General features: G+C 37.5%; 1 protein-coding gene across 7 annotated transcripts in view; it reads right to left on the bottom strand.

The window, feature by feature from the left end:
- The window catches only part of RAP1GDS1 (Rap1 GTPase-GDP dissociation stimulator 1), a 137,909-nt gene that overhangs the window by 14,078 nt on the left and 106,414 nt on the right, over nt 1-17,417 (bottom strand). For 6 of the 7 annotated variants that reach the window (XM_045183691.3, XM_045183689.3, XM_024574755.4 and 3 more), the window contains 6 exons: nt 16,996-17,127; nt 15,720-15,854; nt 14,595-14,720; nt 13,704-13,843; nt 9,263-9,389; nt 3,313-3,441 (listed from right to left, as the gene is read on the bottom strand). In XM_045183691.3, the coding sequence (XP_045039626.2) occupies nt 3,313-3,441; nt 9,263-9,389; nt 13,704-13,843; nt 14,595-14,720; nt 15,720-15,854; nt 16,996-17,127 (789 nt within the window). The remainder of the gene's footprint in view (nt 1-3,312; nt 3,442-9,262; nt 9,390-13,703; nt 13,844-14,594; nt 14,721-15,719; nt 15,855-16,995; nt 17,128-17,417) is intronic. The other variant, XM_045183690.3, reaches the window with a different exon arrangement.

Below are 17,417 nucleotides of genomic sequence, written 5' to 3'. Positions count from 1 at the left end.
AGCTAATATGGCATACAATATCAGAACTTGTTCTTTATATAAAATAGTATTTTAAGGTTGATGAAACTTACATGTATTGATTTTTAACCTTGACTTTGCCTATGTTTGCTATATGATATTTTTTATTATTGTTAAGAATCTTCTGGGAATATTTTCAAGGTAAAAGTAATCTGGATTGGATCTAAGAGGGTGGAGGAGTAGGTGGACGCTACACTAACCTCCTCCCAGGACCAACCTGGAATTACAACTAAATTGTAGAGAAATCATCCTTATAACCCACAGACAAACATAAAGAACTACTTCACCAACACAAGACTGGTAGGGAGTGTGGAGGAGGCTCCAGAGGGCTGGGTGGCCTCCCTTGGGGAGAAGCTGAAGTTTCAGAGGGATATTTCAGGGGTGAGAGGGCTCCCCCTGAGTAGTGTGGGGTCTAAATGCCAAGCTGGGCTCCCCAGCCTATATCACGAGAGTCAGAAAGGAACTCAGATAATATCCAGCTACGAAAAACAGCAGGGTTTCTGTCTGCCAGGGAGAGATGGCTAGAGATTCACACAGCCTCTTAAAGGGGCAACACAAACTTTTATTTGGGGTCCAGAGGAGGTATGGCACAGTGGACTAGAGAAGCCTGAGGACAGTCTGAGCTTGGTGGCTCTGGGGAGAGAACTGAACAAACTGGTGCCAGGATTCCTGTGCTGAGTCATTCCCCATATTGCGGACTTCATCTTTCTCAGGCAGAGCACTCCTCTCTGAAAGGCATTAGCCTGAGAGGAAGTGATAGCATCACCCACAGGAATTACTCTGCCCCACCCTGTGGAGCTCAGGCTGATGATTACAGCTTGAGGCTATATCATTGATTAATTTAACAACTAAGGCTGGTCTCTTGGAAGTCTATGAGACTTCAGCTGACCATCCACCCGGGCTGGTGCTGAAAAAGCCAGCCTTGGTGAACAGCCAGGTTCCTTCCACACACAAACAGGCCCAGCAGAGGGAGCTACATGCTGTGGATCACTGATAGCTGCAAACAGGTTGCCCAGGGACAGTCAAAAGCAGCATCTGACAAAGGCCTACACCAAAGTCTTTGCAGATCTAACTAATACATAGAAACAAATACAAAGCAGCAGCCAAAATGGGAAGACAAAGAAACAGACCCCAAATGACAGATCCAGAGAATTCTTCAGAAGAAGAACTAGATGAAATGGAGGCAAATAATATATCAGATAGTTTAGAATAATGATTATAAGGATACTCAATAGCATGAAAAAAAGACACAGAAACCATAAAAACGGAACAGTAAGAAATAAAGAATGCAATATTTGAAATAAATAATACACTGGAAGGGATAAAGAGTAGGTTATATGAAGCAGAGGATCAAATCAGTGATTTGGAAGACAAGGTAAAAAAAAAAACACCCAGGCAGAGCAGCAGAAAGAAAAAAGAATTTAAAAAAATGATGAGAGGTTAAGAAATATTTTGGACAACATGAACAGTAATAACACTGGCATCATGGGACTACTAGAAGAAAACAGAGTGAGCAACGGATGGAGAATCTATCTGAAGAAATAATAACTGAAAACTTCCCTAATCTGGTGAAGGAAAAAGACACAAGTCTAGGAAGCTCCAAGTCCCAAACAAGGTGGACCCAAAAAGGCCTAGACGGAGAAACATCAGAAGTAAAATAACAAGGCTTAAAGACCAGGAAAGAACCCTAAAAGCCACAACAGAAAAAAGCAGCCTGGTACTGGCATAAAAACAGACACATAGATCAATGGAACAGAATAGGGAGCTCAGAAATAAATCCTCACCTTTATAGTCAATTAATATTCAATAGCAGAAGCAGGCACATACAGTGGACTAATGATAGTTTATTCAATAAATGGTGTTTGGAAAAATGGACAGAACAGATACATGCAGAAAAAGGAAACTAGACCACCTTTGTACACCACACACAGGAATAAATTCAATATGGATCAAAGACTTAAATGTTAGACTTAAAACCATAAAAGTTGTAGAAGAAAACATAGGCAGCAAAATCCTGGACATTGCCTGGAGCAATATTTTATCAGATATATTTCCCCAGGTAAGAGAAACAAAAGAAAAAAAAATAAACAAATGTGACTACATCAAACTAAATAGTTTTTGCAAGGAAAAGAAATCATTAACAGTATAAAAAAAGACCTCACCCCAGAATGGGACAACATATTCACCAACACATCTGATAAAGGGTTAATCTCCAAAATCTAATGAAGAACTGACAAAATTTAACACCGAAACAACAAACAACCCAATTAAAAAATGGGCCAAGGACCTGAATAGACACTTCTCCAATGAGGACATACAGATGGCCAATAGACATATGAAAGGATGCTCAATATCAATAATCATGAGAGAAATGCAAATTAAAACCACAATGAGATACCATCTCACACCTGTCAGAGTGGCTGTCATCAATAAGTCAACAAACAAATGCTGGCGAGGATGTGGAGAAAGGGGAACCCTTCTGCACTGCTGGTGGGAATGCAGACTGGTGCATCTACTGTGGAAAGCAGTATGGAGCTACCTCAAAAAATTAAAAATGGATTGCCTCTTGACCCAGTGATCTCACTTCTGGGAATATATCCAAAGGAACCCAAAACACTAATTCAAAAGAACATAAGCACACATATGTTCATTGCAGCGTTATTTTCAATCGTTAAGATATGGAAGCAGCCCAAGTGTCTATCAGTAGATGAGTGGATAAAACTACTACAGGACATTTACACAATAGACTACTACTAAGTTGTAAAAAAAGAAGAAAAATTTTACCTTTGCAATGGTTAAGGACGGACCTAAAGCACATTATGCTAAGTGAAATAAACCAGTCAAAGAGAGACAAATAGCATATGATTTCATTTATATGTGGAATCTAGTGAACAAACTGAACCAACAAGGAATATAAAGACAGACTCATAGGTGGAGGGCAGGATGACAGCTAAGGGTTGGGGAAGAGCTTAGGGGGTGTAGGGATTGAGCAAAAAGGAAAAAGGACTCAAGGACATGGACAAAAGTGTGGTGATTGCTGGAGGGTAGGGATGATATAAGGGGACTAAATGGTAATGGAAAAAAAATAAAATAAAGATTAAATAAAAAAATATTGTATGCCAACTATACTTTAATAAAAGTTAATTGAAAAAATAAATAAAAGTAGTCCTATAACCTCCATAAACTAATTTGTAAAGCTTTTTTAAACCAAAGTCACTACTTACTATTATTCTATATATAATAATGTCAAACATACATTGATGGATAGGAATCAAATGGGAAAGAAACACTTACCAGATCCCATGAGAGCACAGATCAGGACCATGGAATTGTATTTGATTTCAGGAGCACTTCTCTCATCTGCTAGCAATTTGTGTAAAATCTGTACAAGTTTAGCACTTTCTATATCTTTCTCAGCAGTGCCTAGAACATAAAACAATTAAAGTAGCAGTTATAGCCACTGTGTATAAACCCAGTGAAATCTGTGCAAACACTGTTTCCCTTTCTACAAACTGACCACATGAAACCTTCTAAAAGGGACTGTAAATAGTAATGACCTGGACATATGGTATTAAATTTAGACCTTGTTTAAAAAAAGGAGAGATAAATTTCAGCAAACATTTCAGGAGTTTAAGCTAAAATGTAGAATTTAAACATTCCATTTAAGATGAAGCAATTAAAAATCTTTTGTTAAACATATGAGTACACAAAACCAGAAAAGATGGTATAATGATGCTATCACGGCCTGTCTTGTTTCATCCAGCTCTAGTTCCATCTACCTGCTTGCACACATCCCGAACTACTGTGGAGCAAAGCCTATAAATCACACGATTTCCTTCATATGTATTTCAGTATGCATCTTTAAGAGATAAAGAGTGTTAATTCTTATCAAAATCCGAGCAGTATTTCCTTTAAAAAATAGATGAGCTTGTATTAATATTTACATGAAAAGCCACAGGCCCTAGAAGGGGCAAACAATCTTGATTAAGAATAATAACTTAGGAGGATATTAAGGGGCTAACTATAGCAAGCATAGTTATCAAGACAGTGTGGTATTGGTGGAGAGAAACACAGATCACAGGAACTGAATACAGGACCCCAGAAACAGATACACATTTATCTGCTCAGCTGATCTTTGACAAAGGTTCAACATCTCTTCAGTGGAGGAAAGATAGCCTCTTCAGCGAATGTTGCTGGCAATTAGCCACAGTCAAACAAGGAACCCTGACCCAAACCACATGCCCTATACACATACTAACTCAAAGTGAATCACCAACTTAACTGTAAAATGTAAAACTAAAACTTTAGAATATACAAAGAATTCTCAAAACTCAATAGTTAAAATTATTTTTACATGAGCAAAAGACAAATAGGCATTTTACCAAAGAATACATAAGATGGAAAATAAGCACATGGAAAGATGTTCAACGTCATCACAATTAAAAAATGTAAATTAAAACCACAATGAGATATCTCTCACAGTTATCAGATCGCTAAAATAAAAAAATAGCAACAATACCAAATGTCGGTGAGGATGCAGAGAAACTGATCCCTTACACAGTGGCAGTGAGAATGTAAAGTGCTATCTATAGCCACTCTAAAAGACACTTTGACAGTTCCTTTAAAAACTAAACATGCAGTTACCATGTAACTCTGCCACTGCACCCCTAGGCATTTATCCAAGACGTGAAAATTCATGTTCACATAAAAACCTACACATGAATGTACACAGCAACTTCGTTTTTAAAAGCCTCAAACTAGAATCAGCCCATATGTCCTTTAACAGGTGAATGGTCAAATTGTAGTATGTACACACCATGGAATACTATTTAGCAATAAAAAATTACTGAGACACAAGACAAATCTGATGACTCTTTTAAGAAATTATGCTGACATAAGCAGCCAATTCCAAAAGGTCACATACTATATGATTCTACTAATGTAACATTAAAAAAAAAATTACAAACGAAGGCCAGATTAGTGGTTTCCAGGGATTAGGAAAAGTGTGGAAACTAGGGGTAGGAGGTAGATGAGTAATTATAAATGGAGGTTCCTTGAGATATTGTAAGTATTCAGTCTTGAGATACAAACCCACATGTGAAAAAGGAGTATATAAAACCTAACATACATACAAGTGAGTGTAAGTAAAACTGGGGGAATCTAAATAAAATAGGCAAATTATATCAATGTTGGAATTTATACTATATATATTTTTGCAAAATATTACCATTGGAAGAAACCGGGCAAATTATACAAGGGCTCTTGCATTTTTTCAAACTGCATGCAAATCTACAATTATCTATAAAAAAGATAATAACTCTTTTTTTTTAAAAGATTTTATTTTATTTTATTTTTAATATATTTATTGATTATGCTATTACAGTTGTCCCATTCCCCCCCACCCCACTCCATCCTGCCCACCCCCCTCCCTCCCACATTCCCCCCCCATAGTTCATGTCCATGGGTCATACTTATAAGTTCTTTGGCTTCTACATTTCCTACACTATTTTTACCCTCCCCCTGTCTATTTTCCACCGATCATCTATGCTACTTATTCTCTGTACCTTCCCCCCCTCCTCCCCCTCCCACTCCCCTATTGACAACCCTCATGTTCTAGTTGTTTGCCTAGTTTGCTCTCGTTTTTGTTTTATGTGTGGTCGTTAATAACTGTGAGTTTGCTGTCATTTTTACTGTTCCTATTTTTGATCTTCTTTTTCTTAGGTAACTCCCTTTAACATTTCATATAATAAGGGCTTGGTGATGATGAGCTTCTTTAACTTGACCTTATCTGAGAAGCACTTTATCTTCCCTTCCATTCTAAATGATAGCTTTGCTGGATACAGTAATCTTGGATGTAGGTCCTTGCATTTAATCTTGGGTAATGTAATTATGATGTGCCTTGGTATGTTCCTCCTTGGGTCCAGCTTCTTTGGGACTCTCTGAGCTTCCTGGACTTCCCGGAAGTCTATTTCCTTTGCCAGATTGGGGAAGTTCTCCAATATTTGTTCAAATAAGTTTTCAATTTTTTGTTCTTCCTCTTCTCCTTCTGGCACCCCTATAATTCGGATGTTGGAACGTTTCAAGGTGTCCTGGAGGTTCCCAAGCCTCTCCTCATTTTTCCAAGTTCTTGTTTCTTCATTCTTTTCTGGTTGGATGTTTGTTTCTTCCTTCTGGTCCATACCATTGATTTGAGTCCCAGTTTCCTTCTCATCACTATTGGTTCCCTGTACATTTTCCTTTGTTTCTCTTAGCATAGGCTTCATTTTTTCATCTACTTTTCGAACAGATTCAACCAAGTCTGTGAGCATATTGATAACCAGTGCTTTGAATTGTGCGTCCGATAGGTTGGCTATCTCTTCGTCGCTTAGTTGCATTTTTTCTGGAGCTTTGAAGTGTCCTGTCATTTGGGCCATTTTTGTTTGTTTGTTTGTCTTGGCGCATCTGTTACTTTAAGGGGCGGAGCCTTAGGTGTTCACCTGGGCGGGGTAATGCTGGTCGCTGCGCTGTGACGCTGTACGTGGGGGAGGGGCCGAGTGGGAGCAATGGCGCCCGCCTCACTCTCCTCCGGATTTCAATCTTTCACTCCGATACCCACAATCAAACTGGGCCACTCTGGTGCTGGTTCCCGAGTAAGTGGGCCTGTGCACACTCTAGGCCCCTGTGGGTCTCTCCAACAACCTCTCCTGTGAGGCTGGGAGTCTCTCCTGCTGCCGCCCCAACCCCCAGGGGCGCTTTCAATCAGAGGTTTGAGGCTTTATTTCCCCGACCTCGAGCCCTGGGTTGCGCCGTCCGCTTCGCTGCCCGCCATTCGTCTGGTTTATCTGTGGGCGAATGTGGTGCCACAGGGTGCTACCCGCCACTCTGCCTGCCCCACTCTCTGCCACTCTGAGTCCGGCCCTCTGGGTTTATCTGTGCAAATGTGGGGCCGCAGGGTCTGCTAGTGCTCGGACTGCCTGCGCCATTTGTCCCACACTCCGCCAGTCTCAGTCCCGCCACAGCCACGCGAGTCCTCTCCACCCCGGTGCCGTCTCCGCCCCTCCTACCAGTCTGGATGAATGTTTATTTTCTATTTCCTTGGTGTCGGTCCCCCTTGCTGTTCGATTTTCTGTCAGTTCTGGTTGTGCGAGGAGGTGCAGTGTGTCTACCTACGCCGCTATCTTGGTTCTCCGATAATAACTCTTTTTAAAAAATTTGTTTATTTTTAAAGAGAGAGGAAGGGAAGGAGAAAGAGAGGGAGAGAATCATCCATGTGTGGTTGCCTCAAGTGCCCCCTACTGGGGGGTCTGGCTCACAACCCAGGCAAGTGCCCTGACTGGGAGTTGAACCAGTGACCCTTTGGTTAGCAGTCCCATGCTCAATCCACTGAGCTACACCAGCCAGGGAAAAAGATAATAACTCTTAAAAATGTTGCTTTAATTCTAGTCATGCTAAAAAAACTTCTGATGATTACTCCTTAATATCAAATAGCCTGTAAGGATTAAGACTGGAAGATAAGGTTTTTAAACTGTTGGTGTATTACAAACATAATATAGGCTTATTTTTCTATCTTAAGCTCAAGGAGGCTAGAAAACACTAGATAACAATTTTTTAAAAAGGTAGGTATTGTTATTTTATATAGTTCTCTGGAAAGGTGACCAGATTCAGACAAATGCTCAGCTATCAGGAAGCTGATAAAATTATAGCTTGTTTGGAAGTACCCACACAAAACCAGACTCACCCCAGGCTGGGAAGTCAAGGATACTCTGAAAACGCTCCGATATTTTAAGCCATTTAAAATTAGGCTATGGACCCAGTTTGGCAGTCAATGTCTTCACCAACTCCCACCCCCTCCACCTTTAAATAAAGGTGTGTGAACTTCCAGACTTACTCATATTATCTGCTCAACCATGTGAGAAATCACGGGCCAAGCCAGAACTCAAACTGACCTCCACAGCCTCTCTAGCTACAAACCAAAGTCACTGAGAGTATATATGCATTGTCTTGAAGTTGTTCTATCTTTAAAATTCAGACAATTTGCCCTGGCTCTTGTGGCTCAGTGGATTGAGTGCTGGCCTGTGAACCAAAGGGTCGCTGGTTCTATTCCCGACCAGGGCACATGTCTGGGTTGCAGGCCAGGTCCCCTCTTAGGGGCGTGTGAGAGGCAACTGATCTATGTATCTCTTGCACATCGATGTTTCTCTTTCTTCCTCCCTTCCCTTCTCTCTAAAAATAAATAAAATCTTAAAAAAAATAAAATGCAAAAAATTTTACATCCAACCTATACCTATTATTTTTTAAAGACTATATATTATTAAAAAATTCACAACCCTTTAGGAGGACAAAATTCCAAGTTTCTCATACCCAAATATGAGCAAATCTGACACTGAAAGAAGATATACCATGTTTATCTTTTGTCTTCTCTTTCCTGGGAGAGGGGTCGGTGGATCCACTTTGCCCAGTGTGCAAATTATGAACACATATCATCAGCGGAAATTAAGAGGTGATCAGTTCACACGATTTACACAAAATACTTTAAGCAGAACAGGACATTAAGTATACTCTCCTTTGTGTAAGGCAGCCTTGGGCCTTAACCGTGTGACAATAATTGTCCCCAGTAGACTACAACAGAGACTGGCTCCTAAGACAGAGGTTGCTATCCATAAGCTAGACGTCTATGAGCTAGTTTCTCATGAAGAATCTGACCAACAGGATGCTGTACGCTGCAAGACAGACACTAAATGAATTATTTAAATTGTTTTTGGAGACTTCTGAATGTAAAACACACAGAGGAGTGACGCAGAAGGTGAGAATTTAAAATGAAGGCAATGCTACGAAGCAACAGAAACCATGGTGATAGATTAGCAAGAGGGAATTTAGTAGCAGAGATGGAAGAGGAGGTCTGGGTCCATGGAAAAGTAGCAAAATCCAAACCTGTAGTTGCATTCTAAAAATTGTTTCATTTCTCTGTGAGGCTTGCCGAAAATGTTTTCTGTGTTCCCCAAGTGCTTAGAACGTGAGATAACATTTAAAAGTCAAACTAACCTTAAAGTACTGCCCTAAAAATGTTACCAAAAAGCACAACCAGAAGGGACAGTGGTGGTAACAATCTGTAGACTATGATTTTCCATATACTTACATTTAGGTACAGACACACATGGGCAAAATGATTCTAGTCAAGATTCTATCTGACTTCTCTGCTACTCTTGTGCTTTGTTTCATTCAATATAAAAATAGGAGAAAAAAGGTTTATCAGTAGGGTACTTACCCAATTCTAAAGCTGCTATTAGTGCCAAAGCAACAAGGGCTTCATTCTGCATTATTACATGTTCACTAGTTGCCATGGTAACTAGGTGCTTGACGCCACCACTCTGTACAATGGTTTTAATTACATCCTACAATAAATAAATACCTCAGAATTATAAACTTCAATTTTAAACACACAGAAATTGCATTATAATCAGTCAGTTCATTGTTCAGTGGTTTTCTGACAGTGTCCTGTCTGAATCATTACATTTAATAATGTTTTTTCTTCACAGAAGAAAAAGCTTTTAGCTTTCAATAAATTCATCAAAGTTGACAACTTTAAATTACCTAAGTAAAAAGACCATTGCAATTCATATCAAGAAACAGAGTCCCAGAAGCTACAAAAGTCAAAGAAACACATGTGCCATTGACCCAAGTGTTGACTCACCACAATATCAACAAAAGAGAATAAAACTTATAATAACAAAAATGTTTTTTTTATTCAATATTTTATTACAGCACCAGGTACTACTCTCCAGGTGCTATAGGTGAAGCATTTTCTTTTTTTTCTTGGTACCTTTATCCTGTTGAAACTGACAAAACTGGATTACACACAAAGGGACTGAATAAATCCCACCATCAACACTGACTTTGAGCAGATTACTGAACTTCTCTGCACCTCAGTGACGTTATCTACACTGAGATAATGCAGGTGTACATCTCACAGGCTTCTGTGATAATTATAGTTATGACATGAAAAGCACAATAGGAATGTAAATATATAACAAAGGTCAGATGAAAAAATGATCACATTTATTTCTAGTAACCATTTCTGTTTCCCAGGGGTTTCTTGCCTACAAAATCTTGGATTAAATATAATTTAGTAGAAAGTTTCAATTAAGGAATATTTTTAAAGTAATTTTCTTTGCTACTTTTCACTATTTTTAGTAATTTGAAGGAAGCTGGATATTTTAAGCTTCAGTGGTATAAAACTAAATAATTAGAAATATTTTTAAAATTAATTTGCTAAAGTATTTGAGGAAAGGATTCTATTAAGCTTCCATCTATGTAAATTTTTAAGAACAGTATTTACAGACAGCATGTCTGTTTTGAGACCAATCTTGTTGAGTAATCAAACATTCTGAATCAGTGCAGTCCGGCCCTCACCGGCATGGCTCAGCTAGTTGGGCATCATCCCACAAAGTGAAAGGTCTCTGGTTTGATTCCTGGTCAGGGCATGTGCCTGGGTTGTGGGTTTAGTCCCCAGTCAGGCAGCCAATTGATGCTTCTCTCCCTTTTGCACCCGCTCCTCTAAAAGTAAATAAATAAAATCTTTAAAAAAACAGATTTAATTAAATCAATGGAGTCCAAATACTCAGTGTTTATAGTAGCTATGTTCCTGCTCTAATTAAGTCTTTTCCTACCAACCTTTTTTAGAAAGTGAGAAACTATCTTTTAAAACCTTTTCTAATTAAAAGAAAGCCTCCCAATGTACTGCTTACTCAGTGGCAGTTTATTTGAAACTGACTTAGAAATCTTAAAATTAGTAAAGATTTTTATAAAAATCACAAAGGAGCTTACTGAGTAAGGAAGACTACGGAGATTTATAGATATATAAGTCACATTGGAAAGGTTCCTGGACTGTCATTTCATTCTTTATTTTGTGATTTATCCTAAAAGTCCACTGTATGGTAGGATAGGGAAAGAACAAAGGAAATTTGTGTATTAGAAACAAATAGCCCCCTCTTAAGTTCAAGCGTAGCTTCTTTTCTGTCTCACATTTCTGCAACAGATACCTAAGCATCTCCTTTTAAAATGCCTGACATCTTAGTTGCCCCACCCTGGCAATACCTATGGCTTCGCCCCACAGAATTTATAGGTACTTTTTCTACATAGGCCGTGCTACTAAGACAGAGAGTAAAGGCAGCTCTACCTAACACGGCGATAGAAACACAGGGAGGCCACCAATTGAGGAGGCAAAGAAACATGGCCCAAATGAATGAACAGATCAAAACTCCAGAAAAAGAACTACACAAAATGGAAATAACCAACCTATCAAATGCAGAGTCCAAAACACTGGTGATGAGGATGCTCAGAGAACTCACTGAGTACATTTACAAAATAAAGAAAGAAATGAAGGATACACTAAGTGAAATAAAGAAAAATATACAGGGAACCAACAGTGAAGGGAAGGAAGCCAGGATTCAAATCAATGATTTGGAACAAAAGGAAGAAATGAACATTCAACCAGAACAGAAAGAAGAAACAAGAATTTAAAAAGATAAGGAAAGGCTTAGGAACCTCCGGGACAACTTTAAATGTACCAATATCTGAATCATAGGGGTGCCAGAAGAAGAACGGGAAGAGCAAGAAATTGAAAACTTATTTGAGAAAATAATGAAAGAAAACTTCCCTAATCTGGCTAAGAAAATAGACATCCAAGTTCAGGAAACACAGAGTGTCCCAAATAAATTGGACCCAAAGAGGACCACACCAAGACACAACATAACTAAATGCCAAAGGTTAAAGGTAAAGCAAGAATCTTAAAAGCAGCAAGAGAAAAGGAGACAGTTACCTACAAAGGAGTTCCCATAAGACTATCAGCTGATTTCTCAAAAGAAACCTTGCAGGCAAGAAGGGATAGGCAAGAAGTATTCAAAGTGATGAAAAGCAGGGACCTATTACCAAGATTACTCTATCCAGCAAAGCTATCATTTAGAATGGAAGGGCAGATAAAGTGCTTTCCAAACAAGGTAAAGCTAAAAGGAGTTCATCATTGCCAAGCCCTTATTGCACGAAAAGTTAAAGGGACTTACTTAAAAAAAAGAAGATCAAAAATATGAACAGTAAAATGACAACAAACTCACAACTATCAACAATTGAATCTAAAAAACAAAAACGAACTAAGCAAACTACCAGAACAGGAACAGAATCAGAGATATGGAGATCGTTTGGAGGGTTATCAGCTGGGGGTGGGGTGCGGGTGGAGGGGGAGACTGGGTAGAAAAGTGCAGGGATTAAGAAGCATAATTGGTAGGTACAAAATAGACAAGGGGATGTTAAGAACAGTATAGGAAATGGAGAAGCCAAAGAACTTACATATACAACCCGTGGACATGAACTAAAGGGGGGATTGTTAGAGGGAAGGGGAGTACTAGACAGAGGGGGGACAATGGGGGAAAAATTGGGACAACTGTAATAGCATAATCAATAAAATATACTAAAAAATGCCTGCCATCTCTCTTCCTTCAATAAACACTTATTAAAAAGCTACTGTATGGAGTTGCTCTGCCTGATAGAATGGGGGATAAAAGATCAATGAAGCATTGTACTTGTGTCCTATGACGAAAGAGAATACCGAAAGCTACCCTTTATGGAGCAAGAACTATACATTGGACATTGTACTGGGTAGCTTATTTAGCTCATTAGCTTATTTAGCTTATTAGCTCATTTTTATCTTCACATGAAATTTCATTAGCTAGATATTATCTTTAGTTTGTAGATAAGGAAACTGAAGCTCAGATTAAATTGTGAAATTTGTCCAAAATCAGTGATTAAGTGGTTAAGAAGTCAAGATTCAAAACTAGGTCCTTATGCTTAATATTTGTAGTCTATGCAGAAGTTTATGTACTGAATTCATCAATGAATCTTTCCCTTCTCCTCCTGAGAGATTCCGAGTTAACCTCTAAAACATCACCCCTTCCTTGACACCCAGGTACAAGTGGTCTCTGCAGAGGTACACAAGTAAAATGGTCAAAAGGATCACCTTAGAAAAAAGGCTATAAAAAATAAAAGGTACACAATCTAGACACTAAATCAGCAGCTGAATTGCTGGCCTGAGTTTTCATCATTGTGTTTCTTAAAATAGTTATTTGTTCATATACTCATTTATTCAACAAATATCAGCCATGTGCCAAAGACATAATAAGCTGGATACTGCCATGAGAATGGATTTTGTCCAACTGTGTGAGTTTTGAGCATCAAATACTACCCAGATATCATTTAATTTCCAAGTACCAGTAGATAGCTTGGTTAGCCTAGCACAAAGATGTTTTCACAGTGATGCTGGTAATGGTGACGCTAGTGGTGGTAAAAATAATAACAGCAGCAAAAGCAGCAACCTCCACTTACTGAATGCTTACTGTGTTCCAGGTACCAACCACATACTCTGTATACGTGATCTCGCTGAATCATCCTCACCACACTCTCACGTAGGTATTATCCCAGTTTTTATATATTAAGATACTTAGATGTAAAGACACTTGACCAAGTAAATAGTGAAGATAAAATCTGAACTCATTTTGGTTTGATTCCAAAGCCTTACTCTTAACTATTATGATATAGCACGAAATAAAAATCTCAATCTTCAATTTTTCCCCCAGATTTTTTGATTAATTTATTTATATATAAATACAAAAAGGCCACTCAAATGTTTTTAGTGAATGGCTTCCTCTGGAACTTACTTTTGATTTACTGTGTCGTATGAGGGCAGAGAGCAGTCTGTTTGACTCCCCCATCACACCAGCATGATCTTTGGCTTCACACCATTCCACCAAACGCTCCACTAATTTAACATTCTTTCCCAGTTGTTCAGCAGCTTCTGCTATAGGAAAGAAGGTAAACCACCAAGGAATGAATCACTAATAGGCAATCAACTGAAATAACTGGTAAAGATGAAAGAGTGTAAAAGAAAATTATATGATTAAAAAACAACACAGAATTTTATTAAAGCAAGAACTGCAAACACAGTACTTCGTATCTGATGGACTATCTGGCCTTTCCTATAAAGTTGTGGACTTCCATACAACATATAAAAGTAAGCAACTTCATATTCTTTCAGGTCAGCCTGGTAGTCTATTAGTAAGTACTCTGTCAAACTGTAACGAAGGGTTTTTAGAAGGACTAAGGAATCAATATAGAGAAAGGTTTTTAGAATTTAGAAGTAATTAATTCCAAGGAGTGGTTTTCATTGCTGTTTCTGTACCCAGATAATTGATCTCCCTATTTGCAAAACAAATTAAAAAAAATTGTCATGGTATTGAAACATTATGATTTTGAAGACGTGGTAAAAATGGGTATGGAATGCTAAAACAAAAACACTTAGGAACTGCTCATAAATCAACCTAAAGCAAGGATTATACATGCTAACAGAGGTGCTACGGTTTCCACTGAAAGTCAATTGTAACAAGCATGGGAATTAATACACGGGTTCCAAAACCACTCTCTTTTTGACTTTATTTGCTGCTTATCTTTATGATTACATAGTTCTGAAAGCCAGCAACAAGTCCTTCTTCAACTAGAGGCACATCGAGACTATGAAACCAAAATGCACCTTGAGGAAGCATTTCTTTTACCTTGTGCATCTATTAACATTCTTAATGTCCCCAGAAGTTTGAACTGAACTGGGGGCATTTCGGATTTAAGGAACTTCAAAACTGCCTCTGTGACCCCAGCTGATAACATCTTTGCTTTATTTACAACTAGAGAGAGAGAGACAAAGAGAAAAAAAAGAGACTATGGTTAAAATGCTGTTAGCATTCTTGATGATAATTATTCAATTCAATACACATTTATTAAGGGTCTTATTATCTTTCAGGCCCCTTGTTTTGTATTTTTCTATTAAAAAAAATCTTGCATCCTGTTTGTCTATAGGAACATAGAAAATCAAACCTAACCTCCAAATACTTACTTAAATAATTTGTAAAGGAAATCTGACAATGTTGCTTTCTTGTTTACGAAAAAGACAATTCCTCAACTTAATGTTTCTTTTTACCTCTGTTCTTGACCCTATTGTGATAATACAGATGTTGCAGATGTTACTAAACATCACCTGCTATATGAACCAAACTAATTTCACAATAGAGTTTATCTTCAGATAGTTATACCGCTTCTTCTAACCAGACATTTATTTTTAGAAAGTATAATAAAAGAATAGTTTAAATCATCTCCTGTATTACTTCCCATGATAATGTAATTTCATGGCTCAAAAGCTTTTAATCCAAAAGGACACATTAGGGCTATTTCCTAAAATTTAATCTTCATTGTATTTTTTTCCATTACAATTTACTCCCCTTTTACCTTCCTCCCCCTACTGTTTTTAAAAATTTTATGTCTGCTTGCAGGGAAAAAGAAACAACTTTAAACGTCATTCGTTAGGGGGTTCTGTTAATTAATGCCATTATCTTACCTAAACTGAAGGTGCTTTAAAAAGCTTAACTATAAAATATGATACAAATCTTGGGAGTTCACAAAAGGTAATACAGTTATTTGAATGATCTCAACAAAGGAAAAGATTATGCTTGTATAGTCACAGAAAACTAATTTAACACATTATTTCCATTTATCAGTAAAAAATCTTAACAAAGTGAAGCCTTTTTTTTTCATGGTCAGGGCAGGTCTACAAGTCGCATAAAGTAAATATCTTACCAAAACAATGGATTTTATTTCTTACAGAGCTGCCTTTCATTCTTCAGTCTTACCTGGAATGGCCAGGTTTCTGAGGGCACTTAGTGCTGCGTGCTGTACGGTTACATTTCCATCTTCAACATGTCTGTCCAGTAAGTCCGTAAGTTTTTCTACAATTCCATTGTCTACCATATGGATACAATTTCCATCTGAACAAAACAAAGCATTTTTTCATCCTCTGCACAAATACCAATAAATATTTTGTAGTACTGATGCCTGACCATTATCTACATTAGTGAAAATGGAACCACAGGAAAATAGAATGAATTCTAAGTCTCCTATCAGATTTATAGGTATTTTTTACTAAGAAGTCTGATTATAAGATTTTTAAAATAGATAAAATATTAAAAATAAGAAAACTCTCTAGCTTAACCTGATAACATATCAGAAGATGAGTAAGTAGAAACCACATGCTTAAATATCCACCGACGGTGAAGTATGCCAGAGTTCTGCCAGTGTTAGAGAGCCAGCATTTCACATTTTGTTTTCTTTACTTTAAATACTAAATACTTTCTAAATACTTCTAAATATTTCTAAATACTTTAGCTATGCTTAAAGTATTTTTCAATGGTAGAATTTTTGAAACATTTGTAAAACAGAGAATATTAAAATGAAGTGATATTCACCCCACATTTAGCTTCAACAATCATCAACATTTTTCAGTTTTAATTCCATCATTAAGGAGTAGGTGATGGTCCCCCAAAAGAATGGAGTGAAAATGGAATGTCACCTATTATAATAACAGTTCATACTAAACACAAAAGCAGCCCCTATTTCCTACACACAGCATTAGTTTCTAGACTAATAGTAGGAGTGCCACACTTCAGAAATAAATATGGTAGTCTGGTGCTTCTGAAATATTAAGCTACATTAAATATTCTACCCTAAACCAGAGAATTAGCCACATTTAAGTTATGTACATACAAGGTATGAATTAAGGCACAATAACCCTACAATGAAAACTCAGATCATTAAATCCAAAATAAAATCACCAGGCAAGAGATAATATCCTCTCAGATCAGATGTTTATTAGAATAGGACTCAAGTGCAGAGTACTCAAAGGACTTCATGATTATTGTTCATGATCTCTAAAGTACCAGAACTGAGCTGAATTGCCTAAAATATGTAATTTGTTAGTAAAGTCACTACAAATATTTCAGATCTCTGAAAAATAATGGTAACAGTACACATACATACTACATATAATTCTGAACTGGTCCGTTTTAGCACATGTAATGTCAAAGAAAAATACAGAACATTTGACTTTTAAAAATAAAACAATATGCTTACCATTTCTGGCAAAATTTGCAATTGCCAACGCTCCAGCAAGCTGTAGCTGGTGGTTATTTGATGGAATCCAGGACAGCACCCTTTGAAACACATTACCTTTTCCTCCTTCAAATAATTTTTGCATGGATTCATCTGGAGGTAAATAAAACAAACAGATAAGAGGAAAATAATTCCAAATAACAAATCCGTATTTCAAAATGAATTTCCAACTGGGAAACCATATAATTTATAAGGGGAAAAGTAATTACTCTTCTTTAATAAATTTTTAGTAGAGACTGGGCAAGAGACTTTAGAATTTTTCTAGTCTCAGTCCCAAGCAACCATCTGGCTTTTAGTCCTTGGGGCCATAGCTGTCTCTTCTATATGACAGCTCTTTAAATACGAATGACAGTGAAGACTCCTCTTTTCCAGGTTTATTATCT

Source organism: Desmodus rotundus, chromosome 4 (genome assembly GCF_022682495.2).
Source record: "Desmodus rotundus isolate HL8 chromosome 4, HLdesRot8A.1, whole genome shotgun sequence".
NCBI lineage: Eukaryota > Metazoa > Chordata > Mammalia > Chiroptera > Phyllostomidae > Desmodus > Desmodus rotundus.
This window is presented reverse-complemented; position numbering and strand designations above follow the sequence as displayed.